The sequence below is a fragment of the Equus asinus genome, chromosome 6, assembly GCF_041296235.1.
Source record: "Equus asinus isolate D_3611 breed Donkey chromosome 6, EquAss-T2T_v2, whole genome shotgun sequence".
NCBI lineage: Eukaryota > Metazoa > Chordata > Mammalia > Perissodactyla > Equidae > Equus > Equus asinus.
Window position 1 is genome coordinate 85,777,515 of NC_091795.1, and position 14,493 is coordinate 85,792,007.

Here is a 14,493-nt window from a genome sequence, read left to right on the forward strand (position 1 = left end):
TGCACAGTGGGCTGTGAAGGTTTGGGGTGGGGGGCATCCTGGAGAAGCATTACAGAGCAGAACATGACTCAGGGCAGCCACTGAATGCCGCTGACCCTCCATGGGTGTCCACGTGGTTGGGCACCACCCCCCCATCTCTCCCAGAGCTCAGGAGTTGCCAGCAGACAACTCCCAAATTTCCTTTACTTTATAATACAGAGATTAAACTCTGTGTCTCATTTCTCTTATTCCCGTCTCTTGAGACCCTTCCTTACTCAATAGTGTACACACTCAGAGACTCACCAAAGTGTTTCCTGACACACTAGCACTTTTCTCCCAAACGTCCTCCTGGTGTCTCTGGCTCAAACATCAGCTAGGCTTTAAAAGATCACCCACTCGTCTCCCAGCCCCACCACACCCCCTTTCCATCGTCTATATGTAGCCGAAGGACTAGGTAAGTCAAACGGTACACCTGCACATGGTATGCTAAGTAACCTTTTAAAATGATGGTTTTGGAAGTGATTTAATGTGGAAAGATGTTTACAGGGTGGTAAATGAAAAAGCAAGTTACACAGCAGTATAGACGGGAAGCGTCTGTATTGTTTAAAAGAAAAGATATATCTTATATACAGGTATAGAAAAAAATGTCAGGAGGGCAGGAATAACAAAATCTTAATTGTTACGTCTAGTATAGAAGGAAAGGTGATTTTTATTTTATTTTAATATCTAGAGTGAGCATGAATTATTTCTATATAATAGTTCTAGAAAATCCTCTGCTTTCCTCCTCTGCTTCAGAATCAAGCTTCTGGAAGAGGGTGCCACACTCTCTGTCCCCACCTCCTCACCTCCAGTCTTCCCCTGGGACCACCTGACTCCACCCTCCTGCTCCTAGGTAGGCATCGCTCATCACACCCAGGCCCTCCTGGAACACTCCTTCCCCTTTGCTCATCCTGTGAGTCTGCTCCCTTCTTCTTCCGGATAATTGTTAGCTCTTGCACAGCCCACAAGGCCCCCCAAGCGCAGCCTCCTCACCCAGCAGCCCGTCCCATGCTCCTCAAGCATGCCATGGTTCTCTTGAGGCTCCTGGCTTTGCAATGCTGCCTAGAACACACTTGATCTCTTCTCTCCCTCCTCCTCAATCATCCCTGCCCCATATTGAACAGTTTTTGCATCAGGCCTTACTGTAGGTACTTTAGTACTGTGTGAACAAGGAATCCATTGCAGAAACCCCCACATAGAGTGGTTTAAGCATTCACACAAGGAGAATTGGAGGAAGATTCCAGGGCTGGCATGGCAGTTCATGTGCCATCAGGTCCCCAGCCTCTTCCATGCTTAATGTGTAGGCCCCAAATTCACGTTTGTACCTCATAGTCACAAGATGGCTGCTGCCTCTCAGTATTCTATCTCCTTTCTAGGCAGAAGACAGGAAAGGAGCAAAGAATTTTCACTTAGCGAGGTAAACCCTCCACAGAGACTTCTGTATATGCAGCCAGAATCACGTCACGTGGCCCCTTCTACCTGCAAGGGAGTCTGGGAGCATGAGTGTTTTGCCTTTCCAGCCTCAGTGGTAGTAAAAGGCAAAGAGGAAGAGGGTTGTAAGTGGCTTTTGGGGTGCTTATCTACAGTGCCTGCCATACGTTTCATCTCATTTCCATCACATTTTATCTCTTTAATTCACAGCAGTGCTATAAATTAAAGCTTTCTGTTATGCCCATTTCACCAATGAGAAAATCAAGGCTCAAAGAGATAACTAATCCACTTCTTCATGACCTGGGTCTGGCACTGCCTCCTCCTGGAAGAATTCCTGGATGCCCCAACCCCAGGCTGAGTTAGTTATGTGCCCTTCCCAGTGCCCCCTGGGCCTGCATCCATGTTGACATCTCCAACTGTCCCCAAGTGGTCTGTGTGAGCCCCACCAGGGAAGCCTGTGTCTTCTGCATCCCCCAGGGCCTGGCGAGCTCACAGGCCCTGAGCTGTGCCCAAGAGTGTTTGCTGAGTGACAAGTGAGGTGGTGGCCCTTCTCCACTTGGGGCACCAGACTCCTGGAGCACTGAAGCATCACTTTAGGGCACAGAGACAAATCAACAGGTCCCCAGAAGACCCGCCCTGCCAGAAAGAAGACAAGGTCAGCACGGCGCAGGCAAAACTCCGAGCAGACTCCCTGCAGACTGCAGTGTCTCCAACGGGCCGCCTTGCCTCTGAGGCCCAGCGACTTCCCCCGGGGGAGACTCAGGCCTGGAACTTTCCTCCCAGGGCAGTGGGAAGAGGGGAATATAAGACCCACTGCAATGTGGTTTGCGTTACTGCAGCTTCAGCCATGGAGGGGGCTCCTTGAGTCAGGCAGGAAGCAGAAAATATCAGATTTAGATCCCACATTCCATGCATTGTATACAATTATCCACTGGAGCCACACAGGGGCACGCAGGACCCACAGAAGCAGAAAATGGGATTGCTGTCCGGGATGGGGTCACCTTTTCATGGGGAACCTGTCGTATTCTTGGCAAGCACCTGGTGTGCCAAGTCCCCCTGTGGTGTGCACTTGGGAACCTCAGAGCCAGGGTGACTCATTTGCCTACAAGGCATTCGTTACAGGCATGCTGCCAGCTCCAGCCATGGCGGGTAGCCCCCTTCTCTGCAGCCCTCCACCTCTGCTCGCCCCTGAAACTTAAGTGCCTCCCTAGACCCTGCTGGGCTGTCTTCTCCACAGGCTCCCATAGGCAGGCTCAGCCCCACTCTCAGCTCCCGCAGCTTCCTGCCTGTGACCCCCACATCAGAGTCTCCAGCCCAGGCCAGCCTCCTGAGATTCAGAGCCACAGATCCAGTCACCTCAACGTCCCCTGGCCCTCAAACACCACGTGTCCAAAACGGAACTCATCATCCCACCAGAAATGTGTCCCTTCTCCAGGTGTCCCGCCCCAGAGAATGGTACCACCAGCCACTCACAGGAGCCAAAGCTTAGCAGTGTCCTAACTCCTCCTGCCCACATTCACTCTGTTCTCGAGCCTTGGCCAACTCCACCTCCTAAATCTCTCTCACCTGCGCCCTGTTCTCCACCTGGGGGGCCATCACCCTAGTTCATGCCACCATCATCTCCGGTCCGAATTGTTCTGCAGTTCTGCTCATCTTCTCACTTCAACACCATATGTTCCAAACTGCTGTGCACAGCATAGCTGGGCAGGTGACTCCTATGCTCACGCCCCTGCGACGGCCTCGAGTTGGGCTCAGGGTCAGCATGAAGCCCTCAGCTCGGTGGACACGGCTCTCCACACCCTGCCCCCTCCCTGTCCCTTCCCCTTGACCTCTCTTCATCCCTCGTTCCCTGAATTCTATGTTCCTTCTTGTCTCTAGGGCTCTATGCGTGATATTCTGTCTACTCTGTTCTATTCCTTCTTATCAGGTTTACCCTGGACTTTGGCTCCCTTAGAAAGCCTTCTCTGATCCCCACCCCAGCCCACCCCAAGTACAAGTGCAAAGAGGCTCCTTGATGGCATCGACTGTGCCTTATTCACTGTGTATTCTCAGTGCCCAGCGCCTCGTGTATGGTTGAGAAACGTCAGTGCGATGGTGGCTGCTCCGCCACCCAGCCCTTCCCAGGAGCCGCACTGCACCCGACTCCGGAGTGCTGAGGGCCACGCCCTTTCCACCTTCCTCTGATGGGAGGCATGTCAATCCAAACAAGACATGGGGACGCTTTGCTACCATCAGCCCTGCCCTACAGACAGATGGGCAGGTGGGCAGGCCGAGCAGACAGCAGGATGGGTTTCCCTGCAGAACTTTCATTCATTCGCTCATCCTTCCATTCATTATGGCTCCTCTCAGCTACAGATTTGAAACAAACCCAATAAAGCATATGAATGTATGTATTTATTCAAGAGACACATTGGGAAAGTGATTCATGTTTCAAAATTTTTTACTGTAGAACTCCTTCATGAAAATCTGACTCAAATGCATGTAATAACGATGTTGGTCATGATGATGGTGGTGGTGGTGGTGGCCGGTAAGTCAAGCTTCATAGGGACAGTATTCTGTCCCTCCTCAAGGAAACATGACGGACATTACCCCGTCAAGCACTCTGGTACTACCAAGCCCCAGTTTCTGCCGTCTCGTCACTGGGGCTCTCACGGAGAGAGCACAGAACAGGGGCAGGGGTTGTGCTTTTCTCCCAGCCCTGTTTCCAGACTCAGCTTTTCTTTTCAGGGACACTTTGGCAGGTGACATGGCCTCTGTTTCTCATCCCATGGAGAGGTGAGTCCACCAGGAGAGGACCTTCTGCATGCCTCTACCTCTACGCCCCCCTATGAGGAAAACTGGCCCCTGGACTCCATTGCCCTAGTCCTGGCTGTGGACCCAAAAGTAGCCACTGGAGCCAGGTGAGGCCTAGAGAGTGAGCAGACAGCAGAAAGGAGCCAGAACCTTGAAGAGGGGCCAGGAAAGGGGAAGCCAGAGGCAGCATGTCCATGGGCACACCCTGAGAGTGCAGGGCTGGAGTTCTCTGTTGAGCGAGAGCTCCAGAGCCTCCACAGGGCCGGGAACAGAGCCCCAGCTCAGTAATTCAGACATTACCGACTGAATGAATGAGTGAATGAATGAGTAAAAAGGCTGAGAGAGAGAGGAGAGGAGTTTTGTGATGGAGTCCAACCAGCAGCAGAAGCCAAGCAGCGGGCCCTGTCTTTCAGCTGATAAACATGAGAGCAGCACAAATGCTCTGCTGACTGACTGTCACATGTGCCAGGCCTTGGGCTAAGTGGTTTACAGGTGGCCTCAAAGAGGTGGACAGTTCATTCATCAGAGTCCGGGGGGTGGGGGGGAGCAGTTGGTTCTCTGGGAAAATGCATTCAAGCAGAAGCCTCCCTCCGCTTCCCAGAGGGTAGGAGCAGCTGGGGAGGGGGTGTCCTCAGGAAGGGAAGAAAGGAGCAGGTGGGCACCTGGAGAAGGGTCTGCACACGGGAAGGAGGGGGGGTGTTACCAGCTCTTTGAGAGGTGAGCTTTGGGGTAACAAACTCTCTCCTTGACCAAACTTTAGGCCCCTCTGAGCCCTCTTCACCAGGCCTTGACCTTGACACCCCACGTCCCCCATTAGTTTAGAGAGAATCCCCACCCCAGATACCTGATCAAGTTCGTCACCCCCTGACTTTGACGTCTAGGCCCTGGCCTGTCTTCAGCAAGAATCCCCCCAGCCTCGCTGTCCCTCTGGTATTTCCCCTCACTGCCCTCCACCCTGCCCCTTGGCTCTCCACCCCACTTGTCTTCGCTGTATTCAGAGCTGGCAATAGTCTCAGATACAGTCTTCCTCACCGTTTTAACAAGAGTCAGAATATCATCTCTTTAGCAGGGGAGAGGAAAGACGGCTTTTTCAGCTTTTGTTGGGAAGGACCGGTTAGCCCCTACAAAGGGGTCTCGTTGCTCTTGTTTGCTGGGTTATATGTTACCTCACTTGGCCCCCCTAACATCTCTCCGAGCATCCCTGGGGCCGTCCCTGGCTGCTCTGCTTCCCCAACACTCTCTCCAAGACAGCGGGACCAAATAATGCATTGTGTGAACCGGGGCGCTCCGGGCACTCCTAAGAGTCAAACGTGCGCAGTCACTAAGAAGGCCGGGGCAGCAGGCACAAGCCAGGACTTCCGGTCACCGCCACGAACGCCTCCCTTCCTTGCGCGCCTCCCGGCCGCCCAGTCGGCCCAGGACACGCGGCCGGGCGCGCGGGGACCCGGGTGCGGGTGAGCGGAGCTGCAGCTCAGCCCGCTCCGCCCTCCAGAGGCGCCGAGTCCGCGCACCGTCCCCACCTCCTTGAGTTCCAGAAAAGCCTGGAAATCCACGGCCGCCTCTGGGCCGAGCCCAGTGGCCACTAGGGGGCGGGCCGTGCGCGCGGGGCGGGGACGCCGCGACGCCGGCGCCTGCGGGTCCCGTGACCTCGCGCCCAGCCCGGAGCCGCCGTCGTCATGCCGTCCCCGGCGGTGCTCGTCACCTCCAGGTGAGCCAGACCCCCCGCGCCCCGCGCCGCGGCTCCGGCGACGAGAAGTCCGGGTTAAGGCGCCCGAGGCGGAGGAGCAGGCGGAGGCGGCTGGCCTCCCGGGCGCGGCGGTTTCCCTAGACCCAGCCCCTCCACCGCCCTGCACGGGGGGGCGGGGGGGGGGGGCAGCATCGAGTGTCCCCGTTTTACAGATGGGGAAACTGAGGCCCCTAGAGGGTAACGAACTCACCCAAGACCCAGTGGAAAGCCTGGACTGGCCGGTCCTGCGCAGGCCAGCGGAGAGGGGACTCTCCTCTCCCCTTCCCTGCCGACCTGCGTTCATTTCTTTTGACCCCCCCCCAAAAATATACATCCTTTCGGTACTCGACGTGTGCCAGGCCCAGTGGTCGGCACTGGGGACCGGGGTGAATCAGACAAGGCCTGGCCCTGCAGGGGCAGATGGGGATGAACGAACGCAGACCTGCCCTGCCGGGGACAGATGCCGGAGGGGACAGGTTGCCATGGGAACACAGGGCAGAGGTGTAACCCTGGCTTCTGGGAGGGCGTCAGTGAGGCCATGTGCTGTAGGAAGAGTGGGTGTGAGCCAGGTGAAGGGGAGCAGAGAGGTGGCAGCTGCTCCAGGAGGTGGCTCAGAAGTGCAGGTTATAGCTAAGGCCTGGGAGGCAGAGGCTGCAGGGTGGGTTGCCCCTGATCCAGGCCTGGAGGGCCCAGTGCAGGATGGTTCCTGGAAAGGCTGGGATGGACATGGTTTTACTCCTTTCCCCCTTTTTAGTATCTGTAAAGTGACCCAGTGCAAGAATTTTCTTACACTCTGCTCATCCCCCCTACACAGAATCTTGGGCTTAGACGCCAATTTATTACATAAACGACTGTCTTACCCAGCCCAACTGTGATTTTTCCAGCTGTAATCTGAACTCCCCTGTGACTTCAGGTCTAGAAAAATATGATTCTTTAAGTAAACTCTGATGTCAGACCCTGCTTGATCTCCTCGGCTTGACACAGTGAGGCTGCAGGTCATATCTTCATTGGCAGAAGAGGTTTCCCTACTGCCACATAAGTCACTTCCTCTCTCTGAGCCTCGGTTTCCTTTTCTGCAAAAAGGAGGTTTGAGATTGGAGCAGGGCCAGCAGCATACAGCTCTCCCAGCCACACGCAGGCCCGTGAGGGGGTCGGTTTGGTGCTGTGTGCGTGGGAAGGTGCATGGCTTCCCTGACTGCTCCAGCCTGGGCAGGGCTTGTTCACAGACGGGAGTGGTGCTCGCTCCTTCTTGCTGGCAGGCACCACCAAACCCGAGGAGCCGTCTGCAGGGTAAGTCCAACAACCATAGACCAGCCTCCATGCAGGCTCTTCTCAGTCGGGCCCCAACTCAGCTTCCCAGCCCAGCCTCCCCTCTCATCACCAGGTACATTCAGGCAGAAGTCCTCCAGCAGATCTGTATCGAGGGCCTACTGTGTCCAGTGTATGTCCAGGTTCTGGATACAGCAATGAGCCAAACCAAGTCCCTCTTGTGGAGCGTTAGTGGGGACAGGTGGACAGTAGGTAAATATATGGTGTGTCAGCGATGACAGATAGTATTAAGGAAAATAAAACGGCAGAGGAGATAGAGTGACAGGAGGAGCGAGTGCTGTTTTATGTGGTGTGGTCCAGGAGCATCATTCTGATAGAGTGGAACTTGGGCAGATCCCTGACAAGCTCCCTGAGGGAGAGAGCCACGAATGAGAACTCTTGAGAAAGAGTGTACCAGGCAGAGGACAGCAGGAACCAATGTCCTGGGGCAAGAGGGTGTTGAGCATCAGCAAGGAGGCCTGCATGGCTGGAGTGGAGTGAGCGGGGAGAGTGTTGGGTGACGTGGTGAAGAGCTGTGGGCTTGGGAGCAGGGGACAGTCAGGACGAGCCTCACAGGCCATGGTAAGGCGTTGGGTTTCCTTCTCAGAGCCATGGGACCGGCCTTAGATTTCATGAAGGTCCTTTGTTGCTGTGTTGAGCAGGCTGTAGGGAGCAGGTGCAGCAAAGAGACCGTCTACGAGGCTCTTGCAGTCATCCACGTGCGGGCTGAGGGGGGCTTGGACCGGAGGGGTGGTGGTGGAGGGAGGAGCAATGTTTGGGTCCTGGGTTTGTTTGGAAGATGAGCTTTCAGGGTTTGCTGATGATGGGATGTGGGATGTGAGAACAAGAAAGAGGAGTCAAGACTGATTGCAAGGCTTTCGTCCCGAGTTCCTGAGAGAGGGAGGCTGCAGAGTTCCGAGATGGGGAGACTGTGAAGGGAGCGGGTGTGGGGCTGGTGGGAGTCAGCATCTGTCTAGACGTTCATTTTAAGCTTCTTGTGGACAGCCACGTGGAGAGCTTAGGTAGACAGCTGGGAGAAGGAGTGTGGCCTTGAGGGGGGTCCAGACTAGAGATAGGAATTTGGGGACCACTGGCCCATAAATGGTATTTAAAGCTTTGGATGCAGATGAGGTCACCTGGATAGGGACACAGCGAGAGAAAAGGTCTAAGGAGTGTGTCTGGGGAGGACGGGGGGGACCCTCCAGGGAAGCTGAGCGGGAGTGGCCAGGGAGGGCAGAAAACCCAGAGAGAGGGGGCTTCCTGGAAGCCATGAAGACAGAGCCCCAGGGAGCAGAGAGTGACTTCCAAGTGTCACTGACGTAAGAGGAGAAGCGAGAAGTAACCTTTGGGTTTGACAGTGTGGAGGTCGCCGATTACCTGGGCACGAGCAGCTTCAGTTGTGTGTTGAGGACAAAGATTGGTTGGAACAGATTCGAGATCAAACAGGAGGAGAGGAACCAGAGATGGTCAGTATAGGCCACTGTCTTGAGGAGTTTTGCTGGAAAGGAGAGCAGAGAAATGGAGCAGTAGCTGAAGGGACGGTCAGGCCAAAGGGCAGCCATTGTAAGAAGTGAGGATGATCAGTAAGGAGGGGAGCTGATGATGCCGAAAAAAGGGGAGACTTGCAGAAGCACTGTCCTTGAGTAGGTGAGAGGGGTTGCCCTTAGGTAGGAGCCAACCAGTGTGTCCCCAGTGGTGGGGGGAGGGGGTGGGGAGAGCAGATGCAGGCTGATTGTGGATGTGATGGGGAAGCTTGGGAAGTCCTCGATGGCTTCCCTTTTCTCATGGAAATAGAATGCAGGGTCGTCAGGGATGAACACGTGTTAGGGTTTTGCTGACAGAGGCCACTTAGATGCCATGTCTTGCTACTCAGCAGGTGGTCCTGGGAGCTGGTTAGAAATGCAGACTCTCCACCGGCCCAGTGGCATAGTGGTTAAGTTTGCATGCTCCACTTCAGTGGCCCCAGTTTGCAGGTTCAGATCCTGGGCGCGGACATATACTCAGCAAGCCATGCTGTGGCGGTAGCCCACATACGAAATAGAGGAAGATTGGCCAAGATGTTAGCTCAGAGTGAGTCTTCCTCACAAAAAAAAGAAAGAAAGAAATACAGACTCTCAGGCTCTTGCCAGACCGGGTGAATCTGAATCTGCGTATTGACAAGATCCCAGGCCCCTTGGATGCACTTTCCAGCTTGGAAAGCTTGGTCTAGGACAGAGGTGGGCAAACTGTACCCGTGGGCCAAATCCTGCCACCACTTGCTTTTAGAAATCAGGTTTACTATGGCCATGGCTGCTTTCCACAATGGCCAAGTTGAGCAGTCGACAGAGGCCATGTGGCCTGCAAAGCCTAGAATATTTACTGTGTTTCTGGCCCTTTACAGGAAAAGTTTGCCTAGGGCGTAGAGGAGCCGGGAAAAATGAGTGGATTAGGGTCAGGTACATCAGAGTCACCTGGAGGACTTGTCAAAAGGAAGATTGTGGGTCCCACCCAAGGGCTTCTGACTCAGTGGCCCGAATTTGCCTTGCTGACAAGTGCCCAGGGAGCACACTTTGGGAACCCCCCCCATCTAGACCAAGGGAGGGGAGCCAGGTCTCTGCTGCAGCTTGAGGGTTGTAGGTTGTGGCCACAAACTTCAGATGGGACCTGGCGGTGTGTCCTGGTCACGTGCACTGCTGGCGTGGGAGCAAAGGAGGTGGAGAACTGGAGAATTCAGGAGAGAGGGCGGGGAGCGGGGGCCTGAGGCAGTGGTTCCAGCAATGGAATGGGGCGTCTCAGCTGCAGACGTGTGACAGGACAGGGAGGGACAGGAAAGGTGGTGGCATCATGGCTTGCAGGTCCTGGGGTGGTCAAAGGACTGTCAGAGGTGGGATACTGAGAGGGAGAGAGCGAGCTGCGCCCACAGGAGCTGCTGGTCAGCAGGGAAGTCAGGGGTCCCCCCATCTGCTTTCCTCTGTGGAGAGGCCCCTTCCCCTCCGGCTCTGGGGGGGCACCCCCCTCTATGCTTAGTTGTTGTAACAATCCTAATTCCTGCCTCCTTCCTTCCTCATGCCCTGGAAGAGACAGCTTGGGCTCTGGGGCGACTGCCCTGGAGGGAGTGCACCCTGGCTCCACCTCTGACCCCCGAGGCCATGGGCAGGTGACTCCCTTTTTGTACCTATTTCCCTGTCTGTAAATGAGTCTAAGTGGTAGTGTCCCTTTGTAGGACTGCAGGAGGCGGGAGTGACTCAGACAGGTAAGGTCCTCAGAACAGGCTGCAGTGCTGCCAGCTGCTCACACGCTCACCTTTGACCTTTAGTCTGGTTTTGCTCTCCCAAACTCAACAGCAGCACTCCTGTGCACCGCCAGAAGCAGCACGGTCTGTACTCAGGGAACGGCCAGGAACGCTCATTTGGTTACTGGCGAAAGGAACGGAACGCTGATGTGTTTGGTGTGTTTTCCATCTTGCAAGGGCACATTTGGGCTCATATCACACCTTCCTGGAGGCAGGTTTGCGCGGGCCTTCCTGAGAGATGCGTGCTTATCGTAGCATTCTGTGTACTGTCTGGAAGCGTTCGGTGTGCAGAGGTTTGTATGGTCAGTGGATGTGTATACACACTTCATATGAAGGCATATGCCCCAGTTGGTGACAGTGGCATCACATTGGTGACTGTCACATGCCTAGTGTGGAGACGGGAGGAATCTGTGTGGAAGAAGTTCTGAGGGACAAGGTGTCTTCGATGGATTGGGACATTAGTCAAGAGAGAGAAGGGGCCTTGCCACAGGCACAGTTTTAGCCCCGGAAGCCCACCCCCCCCACCCCACCCCCCGCCCTGGGCATCCCCTTTCTTCTGTTCTGAAAGCCCTGCCCAGCACAGGGTAGGTCTCGGCCTTGACGATGCCATTTCCCATCATAAGTGTTCGTGTGATGTTTGTTTGTGTGCACGGGTCTGCATTGCCCCTTACCCAGGATACATTTAACCTTTTTTCTCCCTTCCGAGAAAATGCTTCATCCCTTGTTTGCATACAGTTCGGCATGTTTGTGTTGTGTTACAGGCTCTTGAACAACTGTAACGTCTTGTGGAGTGTCTTCTCTAAGCCTCACACAGTGGCCTTCTCATGCCTTTTGGGGCCCGGGGCTGGTGGGGGCCTCACATCCAGTGCCTTCCCGCTTTCCCAAGCCAGGTGGGGGCTGTAGTAGCTCTGCCGCCCTCTGCCTGGCTGAAGAGATGAGTCTACCTCTCCAGATTCCTGGTGGGGTTTCGTTCCTGCGTTGTGCACGCACACCCGGGGAGCCCCCAGGATGCCATCCCCTCCAATCCTGCGGGAGCTCATGCCCAAGTCTGTGTAAGACACCTAGCTGTGCATGATGCTCCATGACCCTCATCATCTCTGCTCTCACCTGTTTTCTTGCTGGGAGCGACACTTCGTCTGGGAGCAACCCAAAGCCAGGGCCCAGGCCTGTGGCCTGGGAAGCCAGGCTTGATGAGGGGTAAGTGGGTGGCTTGGAGCAGTGACCACTGAGGACGGCCAGTGGAGCAGCCTTGCACCCAGGCCTGCCGAGCTGTCCCAAGGTCCTGCCTGCGTTTCCCTTGAGAAGCCTGCTGACTTGGACCTGAGCTTCCTTTGCCTTCTCTCCCTTTGGCAGGCGAGTTCAGAATGTCCACACGGGCCTCGACCTGACGGTGCCCCAGCACCAGGAGGTGCGGGGCAAGATGATGTCGGGCCACGTGGAGTACCAGATCCTGGTGGTGACCCGGCTCGCTGCGTTCAAGTCGGCCAAGCACAAGCCCGAGGATGTCGTCCAGTTCTTGGTGAGCTGGGGGCTCTGCCAGGATGCTCCAGAGGGTGTGCAGGGCCCAGGGGTCCAGGTGGGCAGTCACACCTGCCACCAGCGGGCGGGTGGCATCAGGGAGCGGGCACTTCTCTAGCCAACACTCGCTCAGGGCCTGGACATGTCGAGCGGTAAGGACACAAGAATGAATCAAATTCCTACACTCCATGGGAAGACAGACGTAAAGAGACAGATGCAGGTATGACAGGAGCACACAGGGGCCGAGGGAGTGTGGAGAAGGGGCACCTAACCCAGCCCAGGGAAAGGGTCCCAGAAGGCTGCTCGGAAGAGGTGAGGGCCGAGCTGTGGTTTAACAAGCAGGTGGATTTAAGCAGCAGCAGAAGGGTGTCCCAGGCAGACGGCACAGCCCAAGCAAATGCACAGAGGCTGGAAACAGGGTGTTGTGTGGGGACCTGTGAGAGTCGAGTATCGTCCTGGGTGAAGCAAGAGAAGATGAGGTGATGGTGGGCGGGAGCAGGGCACGGAGGGCATGCAGCCAGCCCGACTTCTCCCGCAGCCAAGGAGGAGTTTCAAGTGGGGAGTGATGTGGTCCTCTTTGCCCCTCTCTGGCTCGTCTGGTGGGAGAGTGGAGCTGGATTGGAAGGAACGGGGCAGGGGGCAGGGAGCCCAGTCACGAGGGAATATGGCAGTCCCCCTGTGAGGGCTGGGAGCAGGCCAGCCCTCATTCATATGGAAGGAAGGGAGAGACTTGAAACTATTTCCAAGGTGTGCTAACTGATCGTTTCCACAAACTGAAGGAGCACCAGCGGGGGCAGGTCTAACGGGGGCATGTCAGGTGTGAAGTGTCTGCCTGATGGATCCACGGGGACGGATACATGCGGCTGGAGTGTGGGACGGGGGTCGGGCCTAAGGGGCAGATTCGGGAGGCCTCAGCTGGGGGCTGATGTTGAAAGTCTGGGAGTGGATGAAGTTGCCCAGAGAATGGATGTGGAAGGTGGCGTGAGGGGCTGAGGAGGAAACTCCGGGATCACCAACAGCTCAGGGACAGTCACGGAGAAGCAGGAGCCTCCGATGAGGCCGAGGGAAGAGAAGAGGGTGTCGTGGAGTCCCGGGAGCTGAGGGAAGAGAGAGTTTTTAAATGAAGGTAAAATGAGCAGGAGTCCCATGGTAGATAGGCACGCGTCGCTTAACACCTGGGATACGTTCTGAGACATGTGTTGTTAGGCGATTCCATCGTTGAGTGAACATCAGAGAGTATGCTTACACAAACCTAGATGGTATACACCATACACCTAGGCTGTATGCTAGTAATCTTATGAGACCACCATCATATATGTGGTCTGTCGTTCACCAAAACGTCGTTCTGTGGTGCATGACTGTATCTGAGGTCAGTGTCCCTGGACGTGAGGGAGAGGCAGCATTCTGGGAGCGCTGAGGAGCACCCAGGCCCGTTTACTCAGTTCTGTGCAAAGGCCCGGCCTTACACGTGAGGGTGTGCGTGAGGACATCTTCAACACCTCCACGTGTTACATAGTGCCGCTTTTTCCTGACTGATGACACCGTACCCTGTGGAGAGTGTGTGCATGCACAGCTGCCCGTGCGTGCAGGTACTTCTCACACATTTTAAACCCCCTGTGAGGGCAAAGGAGAGCACATCTACTCCCCATTAGATCTGAAATCTCTTTGAAGTTTCATGATTTCGCTTAAAAAATTTTGCATTCTACTCCTCAAAAGGATATAGATGTTTTAATATAAAAATGAATTGAATTTCTAACCAGAGAGTAAAACCAGCCCCCGGAAGGGGCACTGTATTTGCTTGTGGTTTAGCAGACACCACGTGCACTGACTTAGAGCAGAGGGACGTGAGGTGGGCTTGGGGCCCACGAGGCACCAACTGAGCAGGAGCTCCCACCCCTGCCTCAGGGCCTCTCCCTTGGCCTCCTCTCCTTGCTGCTGCGTAGGTAGCTACCTGAGAAGACCTTGTTTGGAACACTAATGAGCATGGGCCTTAGATGGGGGCGCTCCTCTGACTTGAAACTCACCACACTCGGTGCCCTGGAGACATCGGCTCCCAGAACCCCAGTCCTGATGAGTCTGTGGGACCGGCCTGTGTAGAGCAGTCAGGCCAGCAGAGGGCGCTCAGCCCCCAGGGTCAGGGCCTCCAGGATTGGGCTCAATCCCTGCCTGGCTAGAGTCACCGGTTCTCAGGACCGCTGGGGCTTGGAGCCTGTGTCACTTTTGTGAAAGGATCCTCTTATCTTTCCGTGGGGCTGTTCTCAGGAAGGCTCTGGAGCCAGCCACTGTGTTGACAACTGCAGGCTTAGTTCCCTGACCTAATGACTCTCCTTGGGGTGGGGGGTTCTGAAGTCCCCCAGTGCCCCAGCCACCTGCTGGCGTCTGCAGCCCTACAGGCTGGGGGTTCTGGTGATAACGCTGGTTAGCCGGG

General features: G+C 55.5%; 1 protein-coding gene across 1 annotated transcript in view; it reads left to right on the forward strand.

Moving 5' to 3' along the window:
• The first annotated feature begins 5,793 nt into the window (after nucleotides 1-5,793).
• Nucleotides 5,794-14,493, forward strand: part of HS1BP3 (HCLS1 binding protein 3) — a 33,435-nt gene continuing 24,735 nt past the window's right edge. Inside the window, exons 1-2 of the mRNA XM_014848028.3 lie at nucleotides 5,794-5,950; nucleotides 11,901-12,066. Of these exons, the coding sequence (XP_014703514.3) occupies nucleotides 5,919-5,950; nucleotides 11,901-12,066 (198 nt within the window). The 5' untranslated portion in view covers nucleotides 5,794-5,918. The remainder of the gene's footprint in view (nucleotides 5,951-11,900; nucleotides 12,067-14,493) is intronic.